Source organism: Rhinopithecus roxellana, chromosome 11 (assembly GCF_007565055.1).
Source record: "Rhinopithecus roxellana isolate Shanxi Qingling chromosome 11, ASM756505v1, whole genome shotgun sequence".
NCBI lineage: Eukaryota > Metazoa > Chordata > Mammalia > Primates > Cercopithecidae > Rhinopithecus > Rhinopithecus roxellana.
In genome coordinates, this window is record NC_044559.1 from 31,274,414 (window position 1) to 31,294,464 (window position 20,051).

A 20,051-nucleotide genomic window follows, 5' to 3' on the forward strand; every position below is an offset into this window, starting at 1 on the left:
AATTTCAACAGGAGCCTGACTGATAACTCCATATAACCTAACTGCATGTGGTTTAATGTGCCATACTAATAATAATCTTAACTGCTTCAGGTAGGACACAAAGCCATTGTCATGATCTGTTCTCTAAATAACTTGGGAGCATCCCTTTAGCTACACTATTATTCAAATTGCAAACAAGTCTGGAAGTTCCACTAACCTTAGTTTTCACTAACCTCATTTAGGGTACCCTATTTATAAAACACCTGAGTGACATTTATGTTAAAAGGTACAGGTAGGCCAGATGCAATGGCTCACACCTGTAATCCCAGCACTTTGGAAGGCAGAGGTAGGCAGATCACTTGAGTTCAGGAGTTTGAAACCACCCTGGCCAACATGATGAAATTCCATTGCCCACTAAAAAAAAACCTACGAAAAATTAGCTGAGCGTGGTGGCATGCGCCTATAGTCCCAGCTACTCAGGAGGCTGAGGCAGGAGAATCACTTGAATCCGGGAGGCGGAGAATGCAGAGAGCTGAGATTGAGCCACTGCAGTCCAGCCTGGGCAACAGAGCGAGACGCTGTCTCAAAGAGGTACAGGTAAAACCTATAGTGCATTATGACTAGAGGATTCTGAAATCATGGCAACTCAAGTTTCTGGTTAGAATAGGTATGAAAACTCCTGTAGAAATGCCTTTCTAATCTCCCCGACAATGACTACTTTTAGCATTACAAAGGAATTTTAAGAGGCAGTGAGAATTATTGAGGCAAAGTTCTTGACCAAAATCAGGTTCCCAACAGTTAACCCAAAATAGTAAAATGTGGGAAAAGCAAGGGTTTTAATTACACTTTAATCCCAGTTCCAACATTTGCTGACCCTGGTTATTACTTAATTCTTCATGGAATCTTTTTCCTCCTGAAAAGCTATTATAAGTACTACCTCTATCTTGAAAGGTTGAACTTACCACCCCACTCCCCGACTGCCATCTAGGAAGATGTAGGAAATTAAAAGGTGTGTGTTTCTCTAGTTTCTCTGTTGAATGCAACCTTCTAACGCATCCTTAATCCCGAATTTTACTCTGACTCTAGATCTTGCAGAAAAAGACTTTCTAAATATTGGTTCACTTAAGCAAAATTCCATGGTAGGTAATACTTTAATAAATAAGTCATTTGTTATTTCCTATAGAATTTCTGTCATGCAGGCTGTAGTGCAGTGGTGCGACCTCGGCTCACTGCAACCTCTACCTCTTGGGTTCAAGCGATTCTCCTGCCTCAGCCTCCTGAGTAGCTGGGACTATGGCATGTGGCACCACACCCGGCTGATTATTGTATTTTTTAGTAGAGAGGGCATTTCACCATGTTGGCCAGGCTGGTCTCAAACTCCTGGCCTTATGTGTTCTGCCCACCTTGGCCTCCCAAAGTGCTGAGATTACAGGTGTGAGCCAGCGCACCCGGCCTCCTACAGAATTTCTTAAATGAAGGCTTTATATAATGTAGCATCCGTTTTAGCGATTATTTGGTCTTTCTAAAAAAAAAAAAAAAAAGGACTAACCTCAAGTTGAACATATTGTACACTGATAATAATGTGCCCTAGGTTAGTATTTAGTGTTGACTTTGCCAAGAAAGAGAAACAGCAGCTATCTCCTTTCCTATGTATCAGATCTAATAGGAAACTGCTTTTCTTGTGGAATATGTCAGATTATTTTAAATAGGCAGCATAGTTCAAAATAAATGTACTGGCTGATAACTTCACTTCCTGTTCTGTTTTACCTTTCTATAGTCATAAATTAAAGAAAATGGCTTTAAATGAAGTTCTTTTAAGATACTGCCAACTAACTTACTGTAGTTTTGGAATTTGGAATTTTTTTCCATATCCTCAAGCTCATAGCTCTTTGCCATGGGGAATGCTTTAAAAATCTTTATTGGCAGAGTAATAATTGAGATACTTATTTTAGATGCTCACACCAGCGCACAGAATAGCACTGTAAAAATATAACAAAACCTATAAAAGTACCTCTAAAATTATAAGAAGAGTATAAATTTAAGATCATCAGTTATTTCTAAATTAGTAGCTTCATCACACTTAGAAACCTAGGTCAACTAAACCTGAGGGTGATTTTGGAGGGAAAAGAATAAAAGGGATACTTACTCCTTCCTGCTACTTCTGAGCAATGAACATTTGGACAGTTACCATCTATTAAAGTGATTACTAGCCTAGCTTCAGATCTCAGGCTTCAAGTCAAGTGTTTCCTCCAAGCCTGAATTCTTTTGTTTCTCTGGTCAGAAATTCACTGCATCTTGCTAAAGTAAGTACAGGGCTTGAAAGGGGAAAAAACAAAAGCACATCAGTTTTACCAAGGGAAACACTGAGCCAGCAAAACAACAACCACCTTAACTTTCAGCCCCAAGTTGAGAAAGTAGCTCTTCAAACAAAATGCCAACTTTCTCTCCTAGTGAGTATCACCATGGCTCTTTCAGCTGTATTCTTAAAAAAAAGACTAAGTGGAGAAACAAATTACAGTTTAAATAATTCCAGTGACTATACTGGTTTTGTTTTAAATAACTGGTAAGGTGTGTGGTGGAACTAAGTTTCCAGTTTTTATTGCCTGGGAACTGAAAGATTAATTAAATATCCAAAACTTCGTGTGTTTAGCTAGTTCAGCTGTCAACTACCACAAACCCCTATTATTCTCAGTTCTGCTTTACCCCAATCAAGGCCACAAAAGAACAACCTTTATATACGTAAGTTAAAAGGCAATTAAAACACCTCACAGAAATCTAACACCATTTTGTTTTGTTTTACTTATGTTTGGCTAGGCCAAAACAAATTATTAAAATGTTCCAACTATAAAATTGATTTCTGAACCTCTTAAGATGTTTCTTAAGAACCTAACTATACACATATATAGGCCTTTTAAACGATGATCGGGTAAAGGGCGCCAATTACTTGGGTTTTTCTGTTTAAAATACAATATTACCTGTTATTTTGCCTGCTATGCTCTTCCTCTCCACTGCAGTAAAAATTCAGTTTAACTTGCAACTCAAAAATCCTAGATACAAAGAATGTTTACATTTACTGTTGAACTTGTAAATTGCCATTTATACTAATTGATTGCTTCGTAGTACCATACAAATACTTAATTCAGCTGATATTTATTGAATCAAGATTTTAACAAATATAAAACCTCATTGGTTTTAATAGATTTTCTTCCTTTATATTTCAATTACTACCCAAGTTAAAGCAAAAAGCTGTATCAAAGCTTTAAATGTTTTTTTTTGGTTGAATTTACAACCGGTAGTTTTTCTCTTATAAAAATTGTAATTATAAAATTATAATCCACAGACATACGAGAGTCACAAAACTACAATTTCCCTTTATGCTAACCTGATGGTCTCCTTTGCTTTTTTAAGGCAGACATTCAGCATTAGAATTGCATACTGGAAACATACACACCCTTCAATGTGACAAGCAATTTTTTTTAAAAAAAATGTGTTGCTACAATAACTGATGCATCTTGTTTTGGTTTGATGCCTAGTCTTCATGATTAGGCTAAAAGGTAATTTTTCTTCATTTCAAAAGTCCAATCTTTATAGTTAACAAAACAGTTCTCAGATGGGGTTGCACATCAGGATCACCTGTGGTGTTCGTCGGACAGACATACCTTGGCCTGGATAAGTCTAAGGTTGGTCCCAGGCCCACAAATTCCTCTTTAATTTTAAACAAGCATTAGGGGTGACTTTTATTATAACCTTCACCCCTTCCCATTAAGAAACATACCCTAGTATACAAATTAGTTCAAACATTTAACTAGGAATACTTAATATATCTTATAACCTTGGTAATTTGGTAATACTTCAATAATGGTTATAATTGGATGCCTCAAATCATAACCAATGGGTATTGTTATCCATTGTAATGTGGATTGCTGTTGAAGTTACAGAAAAAATACCAGATAATTCACCACTGCCACTCTGCAGAGTAATAGCAGACACTTCTATAGTGCTTATGCCAGACACTCTTAAGCTATTTTCACATTTGAACTCAATCCTTAAAACTGAAACATTTTCCATTCTACAGCTGAGAAAAGTGAGTCAGAGGAATACACAGGTAATAAATGGTAATAAACACTCTTCTGGTTCTAGAGTCCTTGCTGTTTTCCAATATGCTCTGTGGCCTCCCTACATGTTAATTAAAATAGCACTTGTTACCTGTGATTACTACTAAAACTAAACATTTTGGTTATTAATTTCTGGGAGATTAGGACTGTTCTTTCCTTGAAATGGTAACAACAGTCAAATGTCAAGCTTTGGTAAGTTACATGCAACCATTTCTACTTAGGTGCCCATAACTCAATATTTAACATTTCAGTCTGTCACACTTTCAAAGCTTCAAGTCTCCTTTCTTAATGGGGAAAACTCTACATTAAATTTTCTAACAAAGCTTTTTAAGGTCAATGTTTGTATTTCGTTTTAGAATAGAGAGCTTAACCACCTTCAATTGTAAAATACTGTTGGTATCATGCTTCTCATTGAGCGTCTTCTCAAATTCAGTATCAAACTGTGACAGGTAGTCTCCCCAGGAGTCCTGCCTTAGTTCAGACACAAACATCATCCTGACACTAGGATTTTCCAAAGGGCCACATCTAGATCTTTGACACAACGGTTGCTGATTTCATTCTAAAGGTCTATTTTCAAAATGGATTTTTTTTTTTTTGATAAGGTCACTTTTATTCCTTTTCTCTCTCCTACTGCAAAGTCCTCTGGGAAAACTAAGGCCCCCAGGGTCAAAAGAGGGACAAGACTGTTAACAGTCCCGCCTACACAAACATCAGGTGAATTACTATTCTAACACCACCGAGGTAATCTCAACAACCATTTTCTGGGGTCACACAACGACACCAAATTTCTTCCCATTGCTTTTTAATTCAAAGGATTATCTTGCAGTCCATCAAGGCCCCTCTTAAGATGTTACAATAAGAAACTATTTTATTTAGAAGTTTACAGGCTTCAAAGAGCCCTTTTTCTACTGCAATTTGTGCCTTTCTGTCCTTTGTGTCCTACCCTGTGGCCACGAATTATATGAAGAAAAAGTGACCCTCCTGGGTTGAGAGGGGTTGGGGTGGAAGGGAGAGATGAAGAATTCTACCTACCACTGTCCTAAGTTTCAATTTATTAAAAAAATTAAAATTCATGAAATAAAAACTTATTTTCCCCTTCCACCAAAAATCTACAAACACCCATTAAAATGAGGACATCCTATAAACACATGCCTAGTTGGCCCTTTAAGATCCAATTTCTTCTAATGGAAGGAATACTTAAGGATTTACTGAAATCTTTCTCTCACACTCAATATTCTCCTCCATGGCAATGCTGTGTGCAAGTACTTGGAGGTTTAATCACTATAAGTGCTGACAGCTAAAGAGCTTACCCTTTTGTTCACACACCCTGGAGATTTTAAAAACACTTTATTTAATAAAAGTTAAACATACAAAACTGAAATAATACACATCCTAAAAATTACCTTCTTCCATTAATAGGAAGACCCTTTTCTATGCATGTATTTGGCTTAAACTCAACTCAGGATAACTGTGATGTTCATTTATACCAACAAATGCAGACTTGATCTAATTAACAAAAATTACAAACAGCTAAATGAACATAATATACAGGGAAATTATGGTCAGATTAATGCACAAGAAATACAAGAAATTTTTAATGATGAAACATTCAGTACTCTTGTTCATTAATTTAGCCTTGCGTTTTTACAAAAATAGTATCTACACTGTATACAGGGCTATACATCAGCTTTTTGTTCTCCCATATAAACATTACACATCCAAAACATGGTACCACTGCCGTAAATGAAAAAAACAAAAAACAAGAAAAAAGCAAACATACAAAAAACAAAAACACCTTAGAAAAGGGAGCTCATCCTAGGGTTTCTTACACAGAACTAAGAGTACATAAAAATAAAACAGATCAATTTTAGAGATGGCCTAATAGGCCTAGGAAACAAGTTTTTGAGGAAAAACCTCAAAACAAACTTTGCCATTTACAAATTAACCTATCTTTAGGCTTAACTGAACGACAGCTAAGTTTTAAAGTTGAAAATAAGAAAAATGAAAGGATCTCTTTAGCAGGTTGGTGTTTTTGCCTTGGTGTTCCAATGAATTGCCAGAGTATGTGTCAAGTTCAAAGCATCTGAAAATTTCAAGTTACAACTTACAAAAAGTACATACCATAGGTTAAGCAGGTGCCTGATATTAGGAAGATCAATAATTCATCTAAGTGCTGTATGAAACAGCATCTACAAAAGTTGCTTTATTCAACAAACTTTGAGGGAACCGTGGTACTGATAATGAGAAAAGTTAAACAAATAGCAGTTATCAAATGCAATTTCTTCACGTTTCATTCTACTCAAGTCAACCAATGACGACAATGGTATCTTGCTTACTCATCTAACAAATAATTTACCTTTAGAAAAATATAAGGATAAAAAGGTAAATGTAAAGCCCTGCAGAGATGAAATCCAACAGTTTTTCTGATTATTGAGGCATCAAATGCCTGACATTGTATTTAGAGGTATCTTGATATTGTGTCATAGGTTTATCGGCAATTCCACAAGTTCCTACTCCAACTTTGCCAGTCACACTCTCAGGTGAAGCAAAAATACTCCTCTTTACCTAGGGGAAAGAAAACAGAAACCATTCCTATTAGTATTGGAAAAAATAAAAAATTTCAAATTTTAAGCAATATTAAAATATATTCTGGTTTCAATGTTTAAAAGAAGAAAAGCATATTGCCTTTGTTTAGTGTTAAAAAATGGGTACAGAAGTGGTCCCATGCTGGAAGCCATTTACTCTAACTTCTAAGTTGAGGAAAATATCATTAGACACTTACTAATACTCTGACACTTGCCTTCTGATACCTCAAAATTTTAGTTTTGCAAACTCAAATCCTAACTTCAGCTGTGAGCGAGCCATTTTAGCGTGATTAAAACTCTGACCGTTGCGGTTTACTGTGGGGCCTGTTATGATATCTAAATTGTGAAGTCCCTTGGCCTTTATTTGTCACAAAATAAACATCTTTATGAAAAGGAAGCACTTCTTTCCAGAAGCCATGTCCATCAATGGAAGGGCTACCTTGATAGGAGTGACAAGTAATACATGGGTGAAAGTCAGGCTATCCTTATTCTCAACTTCCTATATGAATGCTACAGTTTTTTTCTGCCTGACACACACTTAGAAAGATAAGTGTATCAAGGGAAACTGAATGCACTTTTAAATAAAGTCTACCAGTAATGCCCAGCATGAAGGCATGTTAACAAAGCAGGTAGAGTTAAGCACACTGCCTCTAAGTAGCAACCATTTTTTCAAATATTAGTTTATTAAAGGAAAAGAACATAGACCTTTTGTAATTCCTGATATAAATTCTCTCATTTGTAATATTTTTATGCAGAGATGATGGCTAACATTTTTCAATAAGCTAAATTGAGCATCAACAAGGATTCTGAATGCAAAATCTGAGTTAATCATACTTTTAAAAAATCTACATACTTCTCTTTTCATTTTAAAGTTAATAACAGTTACATTTCTCAAATTTACAAAGTGTCATAAAAAGATTTACCAACCTGGCCTTTTTTGTTTTTGGAATAGGCTCTGTTGTTGAATTGTTGCCATTTCACTTTCTGGTCCTCTCTTTCCTGCTCAAGTTCTTTTATTCTCTGAGCTTTTTTCAAAGCCTTCTTCTTTTTATATTCACGCTGCTGGGCAATCATTTCTTTTCTGCATGAAAAAAAAGTTAAATGTCAACTGTTAAGACTTATTATACAAGAATGACTTCCTTGAAGACACCGGCAGTGCCGGAAAAAAAAAAAAAAATCAAATAAACATATACAATGCTCTATGAATAAAAAGTACTAACTCATTAAAATCAGTACCAATCACCCAGAATTACTAAGCAAGGTTTTTTTTTTTTTTTTTTTTTTAAATAGCATCCTTGGGAGCTTTCAAACATAAGTGTAATCTATTTACCCATATAAAGTAAACTTCCAACTATGATTTTTAAATTTTTTTATTTTGCGACAGTCTTGTTCTGTCACCCAGACTGGAGTTGGAGTACAGTGGTACTCTTGGCTCATTGCAACCTTCACCTCCTGGGTTCGAGAGATTCTTGTGCCTCACCCTCCCTAGTAGCTGGGACTATAGGCATATGCCACCATGTCCAGCTAACTTTTGTATTTTTAGTAGAGATGGGTTTTTGCCATGTTGGCCAGGATGGTCTTGAACTCCTGGCCTCAAGTGATCCACCTGCCTTGGCCTCCCAAAGTGTTGGGATTACAGGCATGAGCCACTGTGCCCAGCCTCAACTATGACTTTCTATTTTACTTCTGTATAGCTGTTGCCAGTTTTAGGAATAAGTTGAGTTTCAGTATTAATGGGTATCTAAGCCTTCATCTACTTCCAAATAGACACAGTTAACAAGTATGGCATTTAGAAAAAATGTATGAAGAGATTCAGTGCAGATAAAATATTTTACCTACATTGGAAGAATGCAGCAGCACAAAGGGAAATCATAGCTAACAATTCTCATCAAAACAAAACACCTGGGGGTTTCAAAAACATTGTAAGTAAGGTTCTAAATAGGATCAGAGCCTAAAATCCCCAATAATTTCTGCTCAGTTAACACTGACTTCTCACCAAAAGGATGAAAAAAAAGATCTTTAAGAGGGGCATTATCTAGACTCCCTGGTACCATATTACCACCATGAAGCTATGGCTTTTTACACAGATGACGAAGACATAAATATATATATATATACACACACACACAATTGTTCTAGAATTGGATTTTATTGGGATGCTTACGTTAATATATAATTTTTGCATATTCCAATATGAATATGTAGCAACTTAAGTTTTGAAAACTCTTGACAAATCAAAAGACTAAGTTGTGGCAAATATGCAGTTCACCAAAATATTGTTAATTCTGCCTCTTACTTTTCAAAACTGCATAGTTCCCCATTCCCATTGCTACTCCCTGGGTTCAGGCCATCATCTTATACCTGGATCACAGCAGTAGTTGCCTCTCCCTACTGACAGAGATCATTCTAAAGCTCAAATGTGATCACATCATATTCCCTCTACTTAAAATGTTATCAGTGGCTTAAAGCTCTTTATGTTCTGGACTTTACCTCTCTAATCTCTTCTCAGACCACCCACTTTCCAAGTCCCAAATTTCTACCACAGGGATTTGTTACTTTTACGTGCTCACCCCCTCTTTAAAAAAAACTTACTAAGCTCTTACTACGACATGTACAGAACTGTTACAAGCTTTACTAACACTTATCATTTGAATCCTCACACCCAATAAGTACGTACGGCCCCTATCTTACAGACGAGGAAACAGAGTTAAACAGCTTATCCAAGGTCATAGTGCTCATTATAACAAAGAATTCAATCCCAGATCAAAGTCGTATCACCTTGTAGCTTTGTACTTGGTTCTCTCTTATTCTTTTCAAATCTCAGTTTAGATGTCGTTTTCTCAAAGAAATCTGCCCTAATAAAAGTGTAGGCTGAGTACCTCTTGTTCTCTTACAGTACCTGTTATAGCCCCTTTGTAATGTTTACACTCTATTATTAAAGCACTTCATTAATGATGAGATTCTTCTCTAAATATAAACTCAGCCGAGGTGGTCTCCTGTGGTGTAGCCCCAGCACCTGGCTTACAAAATATGCTGGGAAGATGTTCATTGTACATAGTATCTTCTTAATATTTACTGAATGCCCAAATGGGAATCAAAATTCACTTAGGCACATTTATACAGACAATGTTGACCCTTTGTTGCTAATCTTCAAAACAACAGTAAAACAGTATTATAACTTTCTTATGCATAGATTCTCTCTGCAGACTACTTCAAGTATCCAAATGGGGAAGATTACACCTAAAATGGAAAAATCAAAGTCACTTACTTTGACATGGGTTTGTTGCCACTGTCCTCCTTTGCTTTCCTTCCTTCTTCTACAGGCTTGAGGTTCAACAGTGGAGTCACTTCAGCATTGCCATAACCAGCAAAGGTGATTGCAGCGGTGCCATTTTCTTCATCTATCTCTTCAATCTCCGCTTCATAACACCTGTAAAGATATCATGGCTGTAAGCAGGTGAGTAAAGGTTTAGTACTCAGCCTACAAGACTTATACTGTAGTGATACAATCATTACATGTGTCTATAATGAAACTTCTATAACCAAATGGTTGTTTTAGCAAAGAGAATACAAAAGAGTGGTTGAAGTTAGTTGGATTTTTATCAAAAAAAAAAAAGACATCCTAATCAAAATATTGCTGGGAAAGTCTCTTGCACGTATCTACCCAATGTGCTTTAATGTCTTTGAGAAAAGAGGTTTCTTTTCTTTTTTTGCGACAGACTCACTGTCACCCAGACTGGAGTGCAGTAGTGCAATCTCGGCTCACTTCAACCTCTGCCTCGCAGGTTCAAACAATTCTCATGCCTCAGCCTCCCAAGTAGCTGGGATTACAGGCACACACCACCACACCTGGCTGATTTTTGTATTTTTAGTAGAGATGGGGTTTCACCATGTTGGTCAGGCAGCTCCCTAACTCCTGACCTCAAGCGATCCGCCCACCTCAGCCTCCCGAAGTGCTGGGATTACAGGCATGAGCCACTACACCCAGCAAAAAGATATTTCTTATAGGAATGATTTCAGTGTATGCTCTTCACAGAATTCTCAGAAAAACCAGCCGTTCAACTCAATTTTCAATTTCAGGAGAAAAGAATTCAGATTATTTTAGAAAACACCCATTCACTGTCCCGTTTTTCCTTCCTCTAGAATCTAAGTCATTCTTATCCCCGAAACTTAATCTAAAGCTAAAACTAAACTGTATTAATGGCAACCACCCAAGAATCAAATTGGCTCTATAAATCATACTGCCTAATAGAAGTAAAGATTAAAATAGGGTAGTTAAAACTGAATAAAAACTTCTTACCATTGTATTTTATTATTTCATGTTACAGTTAGGGTTTTTTTTTCTACACTTACTGTCCATCTTCACTCCAGATTGCCATACACTTGTCTCCTACTTTCCATGAATGAGTAGGTTGAGTAGAAGCAAAACTGTCTGAACTTGCAAGTGTCTCAGAAGGTTGAGTTGACAGAAGGTCTTTGGTTAGTTCTATAACTTCCTAAAAAAGAAAAACAAAACCCACAACATTATTTTTGTAATTCTCATTGTCAACTTTGTTTTTGATGACAGCTTTCATACTGTGCACTAAGTACTCTACATATATTTCATTTGCAGTTCATAACACTATTAAGCAAGTACTGTGATTACCCCATGTAGAAACTGAGATACAGTATTTTCTACAAGTGGTAGAGCTGTGATTTAAGCCCATATAGTTGCCTTTCAACTTAACCACAAATGCTAATGAAAATGTAAGACTTGAGCTTATACCATGCATTATTTCTAAGTGCCTATTTTAGCTGAATAGATCTCTCTAAAGATGAGAAAGTCAAGTATGAGGGACTGAATTAGATATTCTTATTGTAACATATTTTATGCAACTGTACTGTTTTATAGGGCATTACTCAGCAGTATTAACTGCCAAACAATCCCAAAACAGTTGAAGCAGCTTTATTAGTAACAAAAATGTTCCTACTTATACGTATCTCAACTAAACTACTACAGGCATATGTAAAAGAAACCAGTGGTCTTCCTATTCAATTATTGTAAAACTCACCCCATCTGGGTAACCAAATTACCAGGTTAGATTTTAAATGTTCCATACCTTAATGTTAAGCACATCAGCACAGCTTCATTTAAAAGGGGGGAAAAAAGGTAACACACGTAGGCAATGCCTTTCTGTGTGGCAAATATTTTCTTCTAATTCAGGCTTACATTATTGGCTTCATTCAAAGATGTTTGGTGTAGGGACGGCTAAAAAATTGAGAATAGTACAAACTGACAGATTCCGCTACCTATCTACTACATTTTTACTCTAATGAAGATCCACACTATGCATCTTATCTGATCTAAGAACTGGCGTAGCTGTTCACCCATTGTTGCATTTAAAACATCATACTGTGTGTTTGGGGAGAAAAATGAACAAAGTTAAACTATGTACTGAGTTTCTTCTAGTTCCCACTGAGGTTTCATAATAGTAAATCTGATTCAGTAGCCAAGAAAGTTAAATATTACCTCTCTTCTAAAGATTCTAAATCTTCCTGGCTATTTCTGAAAAAACTAATATTTGAGTCTTAAATCTCTTCAAGAAAGGTTAGTTTTATAAATAAATAAATACAACACTTTGGTTTGAGTTAAAAATTTAGTAGGAATAATATCTCTAAGTTTTATTAGTTGCCAACTAGCCATTAATTAGATCTCTTTAATTACACAGTCCTTTGCAAATAAAGCAAAGAAACTTCCAAATAACTGGATCAAGTAGTACACAAAAGAAGAGTAAATTATCTGGTCTTACTTTTAACCACTTTTAGGGGTAGGAATGTAATCCAGTAAGCCGGACTCAAGAGCCTACACAAATCTCTATCATTAAATATTTCCAGATTCACCTAAGGATCATTTAACTTAAGCACAGACATGAATTCTGCACTTGCAGGTTTCAGATTTAGAACTCTATTTCTTTTAGGACAGAACTATTTTCCAAATACACTTTGTTAAAGAAATATATTTCATCAAAGAAAAGGGTCCTGAAAAGCTGTGCATATTAGTGAATTCAGAGGCCTGTGCTGAAATCTTTTTTTAGAAAAAATCCAGAGCATTTACTCCTCATGTCCTTTAACTTTGCCATGGTTTTACAAAACCCTCCCAACGAACTATGAAGAACCTTCTAAATTTCTATTCTTCACATGTGCGTATGGACCAAAGTATTAGAAAAACTATTTTATGTATGAGGGGGTTCTTGAAGGTACATACCATTAATTACTTTTCCTCCCTCAAGTCTGAGTTCTGAAACTGCTCCTTCATCGACAGATGGGCAGCAGTTACAGTAATCGGCAATTCCAGGAAGCATCAGGTGTTGTGATCTACATATCAGCAGGTCAAAGGGGGTGCACTCAAGCACTCTGCTTACTGAAGGAAGGCGTTTCGGGGATGCAGAGAGCCACTGTAATATATGAGACAAGTGACTTGACCCCTGCCTCCTTTAGAACCAGCTTATTCAGCAAAACAGCCTAATAAATTGACTATCTGTGATTATCATAGACTGCCCGGGGAGCTAGTCAGCTAGCTAGCCTAGATTTTATTACACCCACTTTTTTAAGTGAAAAAAGAGAGGCAGGACTTTAGTAGATTTTGCTGCCTGTTGAATAACTTTAGTCTCTATGAAAGACAGTACATGAAAGAGATAAACATAGAAACCTTACTGGCAAAATGAAGTCATTGAAAAGATGCAGAAAAAGTATTTTGTCATAAATCAAAGGGCAAACAAATTAATAACCAGGATAAGGATCTATTTCTATAGAGAAACACAAGAAATTAGAAACCATATGGTCAAAAAATAATATAAGGAAGCCACAAAATCAGTCCGAACAGACTTCTCACCAAATGTAACAGGCTGAATTAAACACCCATAGCACGAGATACATCCCAGAAGGCAGAGAAGGAAAAAAGGTGAATGAGCGCGGGAACCCCCATAGCTAAATAGAAGCTGTAAGGATAGTCTCAATGGAGACAACAATTACGGGGTGGAAGCATACAGCCAAATACTTTTCAGAGTATTACCTCATCTTAAAAGATGGTTTCCATTTTTGAGTAGTTTTCAATTCAAAACAGACCTTATCTACTGACCAAAATGAAATTTCTAATGATAGAATAAAATGGGAAGAAACTCTGATCAAGACTGGTCAGGAAAAACATTCTGTTATTACTATCTGAAGTATGAGAACTTACACTTCTAAATTCTTGCCATCCAATATGGTAGTCACATGTGGCTAATTAAGTTATATTAAAAACTCAGCTCCTAAGTAAACCTAGCTATATTTCAAATATCCAACCAAATGTGGCTAGTGGCTATGGTACTGAATAGCAGATATAGAATATTTCCATCATCACAGAAAGTTCTACTGGACAGTGCTGTTTTAAATGGTTATAGAAAAGAGGATACTTTACAGAGAAACGATTTCCAGGTCATTATTAACTGAACCCCCGCAGGCAAGCCTTTTAGGGGCTTACTACAATGTTTATCACAATGGTTTCCCCCTACAGTACTTTCCACTACAATGATCATGACATGGTAAGGCAGTTCTGCCCAGACTCTAATGATGAATTAATGTAGAAATATTAAAAAGACCTGATGATAATGCTATTTCTAACTCCACTCCCAACTTCCCCAACCCAACCAGTTCAACAAATACCCCTCCTCCCACTGCCCAGGAAGCAAAATACAGAACACTGGCACTCAATGTTTTATTTTCCTAAAAAAGGACTGCTTAAGTTGGTAAAGGTAGTCGAGGCATCTCTCTTTGGGGCAAACAAAGTGCTTTACAGAGTGTAAGAAAAGGTCGGTGTACCTCTGTTGCCTCATCTTCAATGTATACTCACAACATGTGAGCAAATCAAATGGACAGGTGGCAAACCATTGGGTTATTTTTCACTTAAGGGCCTGGGAATGGGAGAAAATGCTCCCAAAACATCTTTTTCTTATTGACTGGCACCCTGAAACCCACAGGCCTGGCTTCCACGTATCGAAGAGGGGTCTTGTTCATATTGAAATTATCCCAGATGGTTTGTGTGTGTTTAAAAATAACATACTACTGCAATTTTATTCTAAATCTAGAATTTGAAAGTATTCAACTCATTTTAATTATGCCCAGATAAGCAGTTCCAGAATCCCAAATCTGCACTCTATTTCAGTTAAGTTTGTTTGCAGTTGTGATATCCCTAAAATAGTAATAGTTTTAATGGACACTGGAATAATAAAGGGAGGGAAAGAATTTTTAGACAGGATACAGATTCGAGTTTAGTACTCAATTAGTAAAGCAATCTCTAATTAAAACACCCTTGAAACTTTTTAAAAATCAGGTTCAGAATTTAAAGGAAGCTCTTAAAAGTCATATATATTTGCAAATTATATATGGCATTTTTCTGAATCAGTCCAGTGTCCTGAGAAACAAATGGTATTTACTATGATGGTTCTGTCTTGAAATCCCAGTGCAGGTTTTTAAAAAAAGGTTTCATATCTACTGAACATGACAAAGATCTCCTTTTCACCACATACTTCAATTTCCCCAAGTGTCAACAACTTTACTGTAAGACCTAGCCTTACGTCCTAACATCTATGTAACAATTATACAGAGCACATGTCTCTCTCTAGGCATTTTTGCAGTGTGTTTTCAATACAAAATATAACCCACAAGTTTTGCGGGGGGAAAAAGTCACGCATTTTCAAAGAATCTTGTGGTATTAAAAGGAATCTTAAGGTTCTATTTTTCTCCTTCAATCTTTGTTACTTTTTGAACTAAATTTCATTTTCCAGGTCTTAAAAAATAAAAGTATTTTTCATTGTGAAGTTACATGTACCTCTCGTCTTGAAAATCTGACAGACTTAGAAATTTCTACCAACTTTTGTTTTTAAAAATTATGTAAGTACACAAGATTTATATAACAAAGAACAATATGTCATTCCCTCTGATGTACAGAAACCTGAGAACTGGGGAAACAACAGTACCTACACAATTTACCTATATACACAGGGTGGGGTGTAACCCCTCAAAAGGCGCTTTGGGTGCTTAGGGATTCAAGTAATAATTTGAAAACCAGAGAAAAAACTACATTTGCCTACCCATACTTACTTGTAAATCTTTCTTCAATTTTAGCAAATCTTCATTTTCTCCATTTCCAGATAATGCAGCTTCAACTTGCTGGAGCTGAGCTTTGTAGCTTGCTAGCTGCTTTGCTAAATCCTCTGACATCTGGGGAAAATAAAAAGGGTTAGACCATGAAAACTGAACCAAAAATCAAGGCCTAAAAACTAACTTCCCTGTCTGCCCGAATTACCAGTTTTTGCCTCCAACTCCTTCTAACACTGCAGCTTAATTCACCACCATTACCTTTACTCTCAGTTTATACTTCACCTAAACCACAAACTTAAAGGCAACAACTTCCTAAGATTATAAACTTGAGATACAGTCCATACTTTAAAAAAGCATACAGATACAAAGAAATTTCTAATTTTCTTTTAACTCCTATCCACAGGGTAGGTGCTGAATTCGGCTCAATAATCAACGTTATCTTTTTAAAAAGCACTACTCTGCTGGAGAAGTCGAAACTTTCAAAAACAATCCAAATACTTATTTTTAAGCACTAAAGTACGCTTCCAAAGTCAAACAAGTACGTTTTTAACTTAACTACACAAACAACTAACTTTACGTGAACTATTCAATTGAGTGTATTTAAAGTGCTTCTCCAGAACAAAAATCTTTCGCCCAGTCGCTTAACTATTTATCGCTGCATTATCTTCAGCAAAAAGAACAGCACAGGTACTCTCCTATTTAGGCGTTCAAAGGAATGAGCCTTTCGCCAAACCCAGCTCACTCAGTTTCCTGAAAATAAGACACTAATTAACCTTTTTTGATGGTTTATAAGCAAATGTACGACGTTTCCGAGGACCCTTCTCTCTGGTAAAATTCCCGTCCAACCAAAGGCTGGGAGCCTGAAAAGGCCCCCAAGAGTTACAGCGACCCAGGCTGCTCTCCTCCCCGCCACGCAGCGCCTCAAAGCCCGCCACAACTCGATCATTCAGACCTGGAAATCCAAACGCCAGCTCCAGGACCACCACCGGAGCCCCGCTGCGCTCCAACAGGCAAGCTCCACACGGAGCCGCGCGGCGCCCAGCCCCACCCGACCCGGTCCCCTGCGGGCCGTGTTTGCCGCCGCCGCACGGAGGCCAGCGCCGGCCGGGCCGCCGAGGCTCAGCTCTGGCTGGGAGACGGCCGTGGCTCCGGGCTCCAAGGCCAGCGCCTGGACGTCTCCGGCGAGGCGGGTTCCTCGGCCTTGGGCCTCCGCTTCACCTCGGGAAGGACCCGAGCCCGGCCAGGCCTCACTTTCTCACTCGAGGGGGTTGTTACCTTGTGTGGGGCTGGGGGCGGGGCGGCGGGAAGGGGTCGGGGCAAATGAGCCCAGTGGTAGGGGTGGCGGCAGCAGCAACAGTAGAAAGAAAATCTCCGCGACAACAAGACGACTCGGTCTGAAAAGGAAGAACTCAGTCGGCGGCGAAGGGGGAGGGGAGGAAAGCCGGGCACTGGAAGGAGGAAAAGACAGAGACGGTGAAGTATCGCGAGAAATACAAACTCTCGCGCGAGTTCGCTCGACTCACGTGACTCCGCGCGCCCTCTAGCCTGTCCCTGGCTGTTAGGGACGCAGAGTAGGCGGGGCCTAGGACGGATGTGGCGTAGCTGGGCTGCGCCAGGCGCGGAATGTAGGTTGTCTTCCTGGAGTTCGGGTTTGGAATTTATTGGAAATGCAAATTCTCAAGCCCCACCCCAGACCTCCTGAATCCAGAGACTCTGTTTTAACTAGCCCACTGGATGATACCAATGTCTGCTGACGTTTGGGAACCACTGCTTTTCGGAGCGGTGGTGGTGGGTTGGCGGGGTGTTGGTGGGGGCTCTCCTTATGTTGCCCTGGCTGGTCTCCAACTCCTGGGCTCAAGCGATCCTCCCGCATGGGCGTCCCAAAATGCTAGGATTACAGGCGTGAGCCACCGCACCCGGCCTGAGAACCACTGCTTTATATGATACAAGGCTTGGTAGCAACAGAAAGCTAATTAAATCGTGACAGAAATAACCTATTGGAGAGGATATTGATTTCTTTAAAATCTTTTTTGTTAAAACCTACTTGATTTTAATTAAGTTAGTTGGATTAATCTCGCCTGATAGGGAACAAAGTCCAAGTTAGTCTAGAATGGTAAACAGAGTGGTAGGAATACTGACATTTGTGTTCAAAAAGAAATGCCCCTTGTGTATGTTTGTAATAATATATACGCGTTCTGGACGGATACACAAACCTGTCCAGAGGTTTGGAATGGAAGCCAAATGTTTTATTGATTGCCCTCTTTGCTGTTTACTCTTTTTCGTTTTCTTCTTCTCTCTCTCTCTCTCTCTTTTTTTTTTTTGAGACGGAGTCTCGCTCTGTCACCCAGGCTGGAATGCAGTGGTCTGATCTCAGCTCACTGCAAGCTCCGCCTCCCGGGTTCACGCCATTCTCCTGCCTCAGCCTCCTGAGTAGCTGAGACTACAGGCGCCCGCCACATCGCCTGGCTAGTGTTTTGTATTTTTTAGTAGGGACGGGGTTTCACCGTGTTAGCCAGGATGGTCTCGATCTCCTGACCTCGTGATCCTCCCGTCTCGGCCTCCCAAAGTGCTGGGATTACAGGCTTGAGCCACTGCGCCTGGCCCTTCTCTCTCTCTTTTTTTAACCACATGTATATAATTTTGTTTCAATTAAAAAAACAATAAAGGCCTGAGACACAAAGGGTTATATAGATGCCAGGAAGCAACCTTTCCTGGGAGGTGGGGAGTTTGTTGCTGGACCCATAAAAAGGCCCACTTCTTGCGGATCACCTGAGGTCAGGAGTTTGAGACCAGCCTGACCACATGGAGAAACCCCGTCTCTACTAAAAATACAAAAAGAAAAAAAAAAAAAAAGCCGGGCGTGTTGATGCGTGCCTGTAATCCCAGCTACTCGGGAGGCTGAGGCAGGAGAATCACTTGAACCTGGGAGGCGGAGGTTGCGGTGAACCGAGATCGCGCATTGCACTCCAGCCTGGGCAGCAAGAGTGAAACTCCGTCTCAAAAAAAAAAAAAAAAAAAGGCCCACTTCTCAGATGGGATCTTTCGAACTGTACCAACATCTTTAGTTCCTTGGTTTCTTTTCAAGGAGCCTTCCCTTTTGTTGTCTATATCCACACACGTAACCCTTATAGTGAGTCAGATAACCAGTATAGATGGAAACTAGGTCAGGTTTGTGAGTATGATTGAGATGCAGGCAACTTAGAAAGATTGAAATTGCAGCAGAGGGCAGCAGTGTGTAGCTAGAATTAAGAGGGAAGACAAACCAGAAAGCATGTGCTTTTAAATAAAGAAGAGATTTGTTTAAAATAAAATGTAGTTTTAGAGAACTGCTGTTATTGTAATTGTGTGTTTTAAGAACCGATGCGAGGAGGAACTTCCTTGAATATAAAGTAAACCTTATTGTGTAAAAATCTCTTAAATGAGAACTTTTCCTTAACCCCATAGATCAGAAAATAGGGAAATATTCATTATCAGTTCCATTATAGATTTCTATACTATCTTAATAATTTTGTTTTCAGTATTGTTTTTATCTATGCAACATTCATTTATAAAGAAAAGCTATATTGAATTTTAATTTTCACAAAGAAATAACAGTTTGTATGTGCCAGATACCATTCTAAGCACTCTACACATGTTCATTTAATTTTCACAATTGTATGCAGTGTTGCTCCAGACAAAACTGGAGCAGACAAAACTAACAGCAATACTTCAAATAGGCTTTCTGAATTAGTACTTCCTTTGAAGTGTCAAAATTTACTTTCAGTGTCTGACTTGTCTTAAAACATTTGTGTTCAAACTTAATCATGTTTATTCAAAAAAAAGAGCAATATCTTAAACCTTCAGTTTTGAAACATGATATTTATTTTATTGAAAGACAGTAAATAAATAAAATGTAAAGGTTCCAAATTGTCATCAGAATATACAGCTCTTTCCTTTCTACTAAAGAAAATTCAAGTATGGCACCATGGCACCCAGCTACTCGGAAGGCTGAGATGGGAGTCTGGAAGTTTGAGGCTGCAGCACACTCTCTGCCTGTGAATAGCCGCTGCACTCCAGCCTGGGCGACACAGTGAGATCCTGTCACAAATTTTTAAAAATTAATTTTTTAAATTTTAGATGGATTCTTGCTCTGTCGCCCAGGCTGGAGTGTAGTGGTGCTTTCTCAGCTCACTGCAACCTCCACCTCCGTGGTTCAAGCAATTCCCCTGCCTCAGCCTTCTAAGTAGCTGGGATTACAGATGTGTGCCACCAT

At 38.2% G+C, this 20,051-nt stretch overlaps 1 protein-coding gene across 3 annotated transcripts; it reads right to left on the bottom strand.

Moving 5' to 3' along the window:
* Positions 1-5,422: 5,422 nt before the first annotated feature.
* On the bottom strand, positions 5,423-17,287 carry SMNDC1 (survival motor neuron domain containing 1). Of its 3 annotated transcripts, XM_010370322.2 has the most exons (7): positions 17,075-17,277; positions 15,800-15,919; positions 12,924-13,113; positions 11,033-11,175; positions 9,948-10,109; positions 7,607-7,760; positions 5,423-6,659 (listed from the first exon to the last, which is right to left on the bottom strand). In XM_010370322.2, exons 3-7 carry the CDS (start codon positions 12,924-12,926, stop codon positions 6,522-6,524), a joined length of 600 nt encoding a protein of 199 aa, XP_010368624.1. In that variant the 5' UTR covers positions 12,927-13,113; positions 15,800-15,919; positions 17,075-17,277; the 3' UTR covers positions 5,423-6,521. The 3 variants fall into 3 exon arrangements, with proteins under 3 accessions (XP_010368624.1, XP_010368623.1, XP_030796363.1); XM_010370321.2 differs by lacking the exon at positions 12,924-13,113 and having other exon boundaries at positions 17,075-17,287; XM_030940503.1 differs by lacking the exons at positions 12,924-13,113; positions 17,075-17,277 and adding an exon at positions 16,752-16,899.
* Between the last annotated feature and the right edge of the window lie 2,764 nt (positions 17,288-20,051).

Bases quoted from the DNA above. Each gene is read 5' to 3' on its own strand.
- SMNDC1 (XM_010370321.2), bottom strand. From the start codon at position 15,919: ATGTCAGAGGATTTAGCAAAGCAGCTAGCAAGCTACAAAGCTCAGCTC. The intron at 11,176-15,799 runs GTAAGTATGGGT...TTTCTTTTTTAG, and splicing joins AATTGAAGAAAGATTTACAA to GAAGTTATAGAACTAACCAA. The intron at 6,660-7,606 runs GTTGGTAAATCT...TCTTTCCCCTAG, and splicing joins CCAAAAACAAAAAAGGCCAG to GTAAAGAGGAGTATTTTTGC.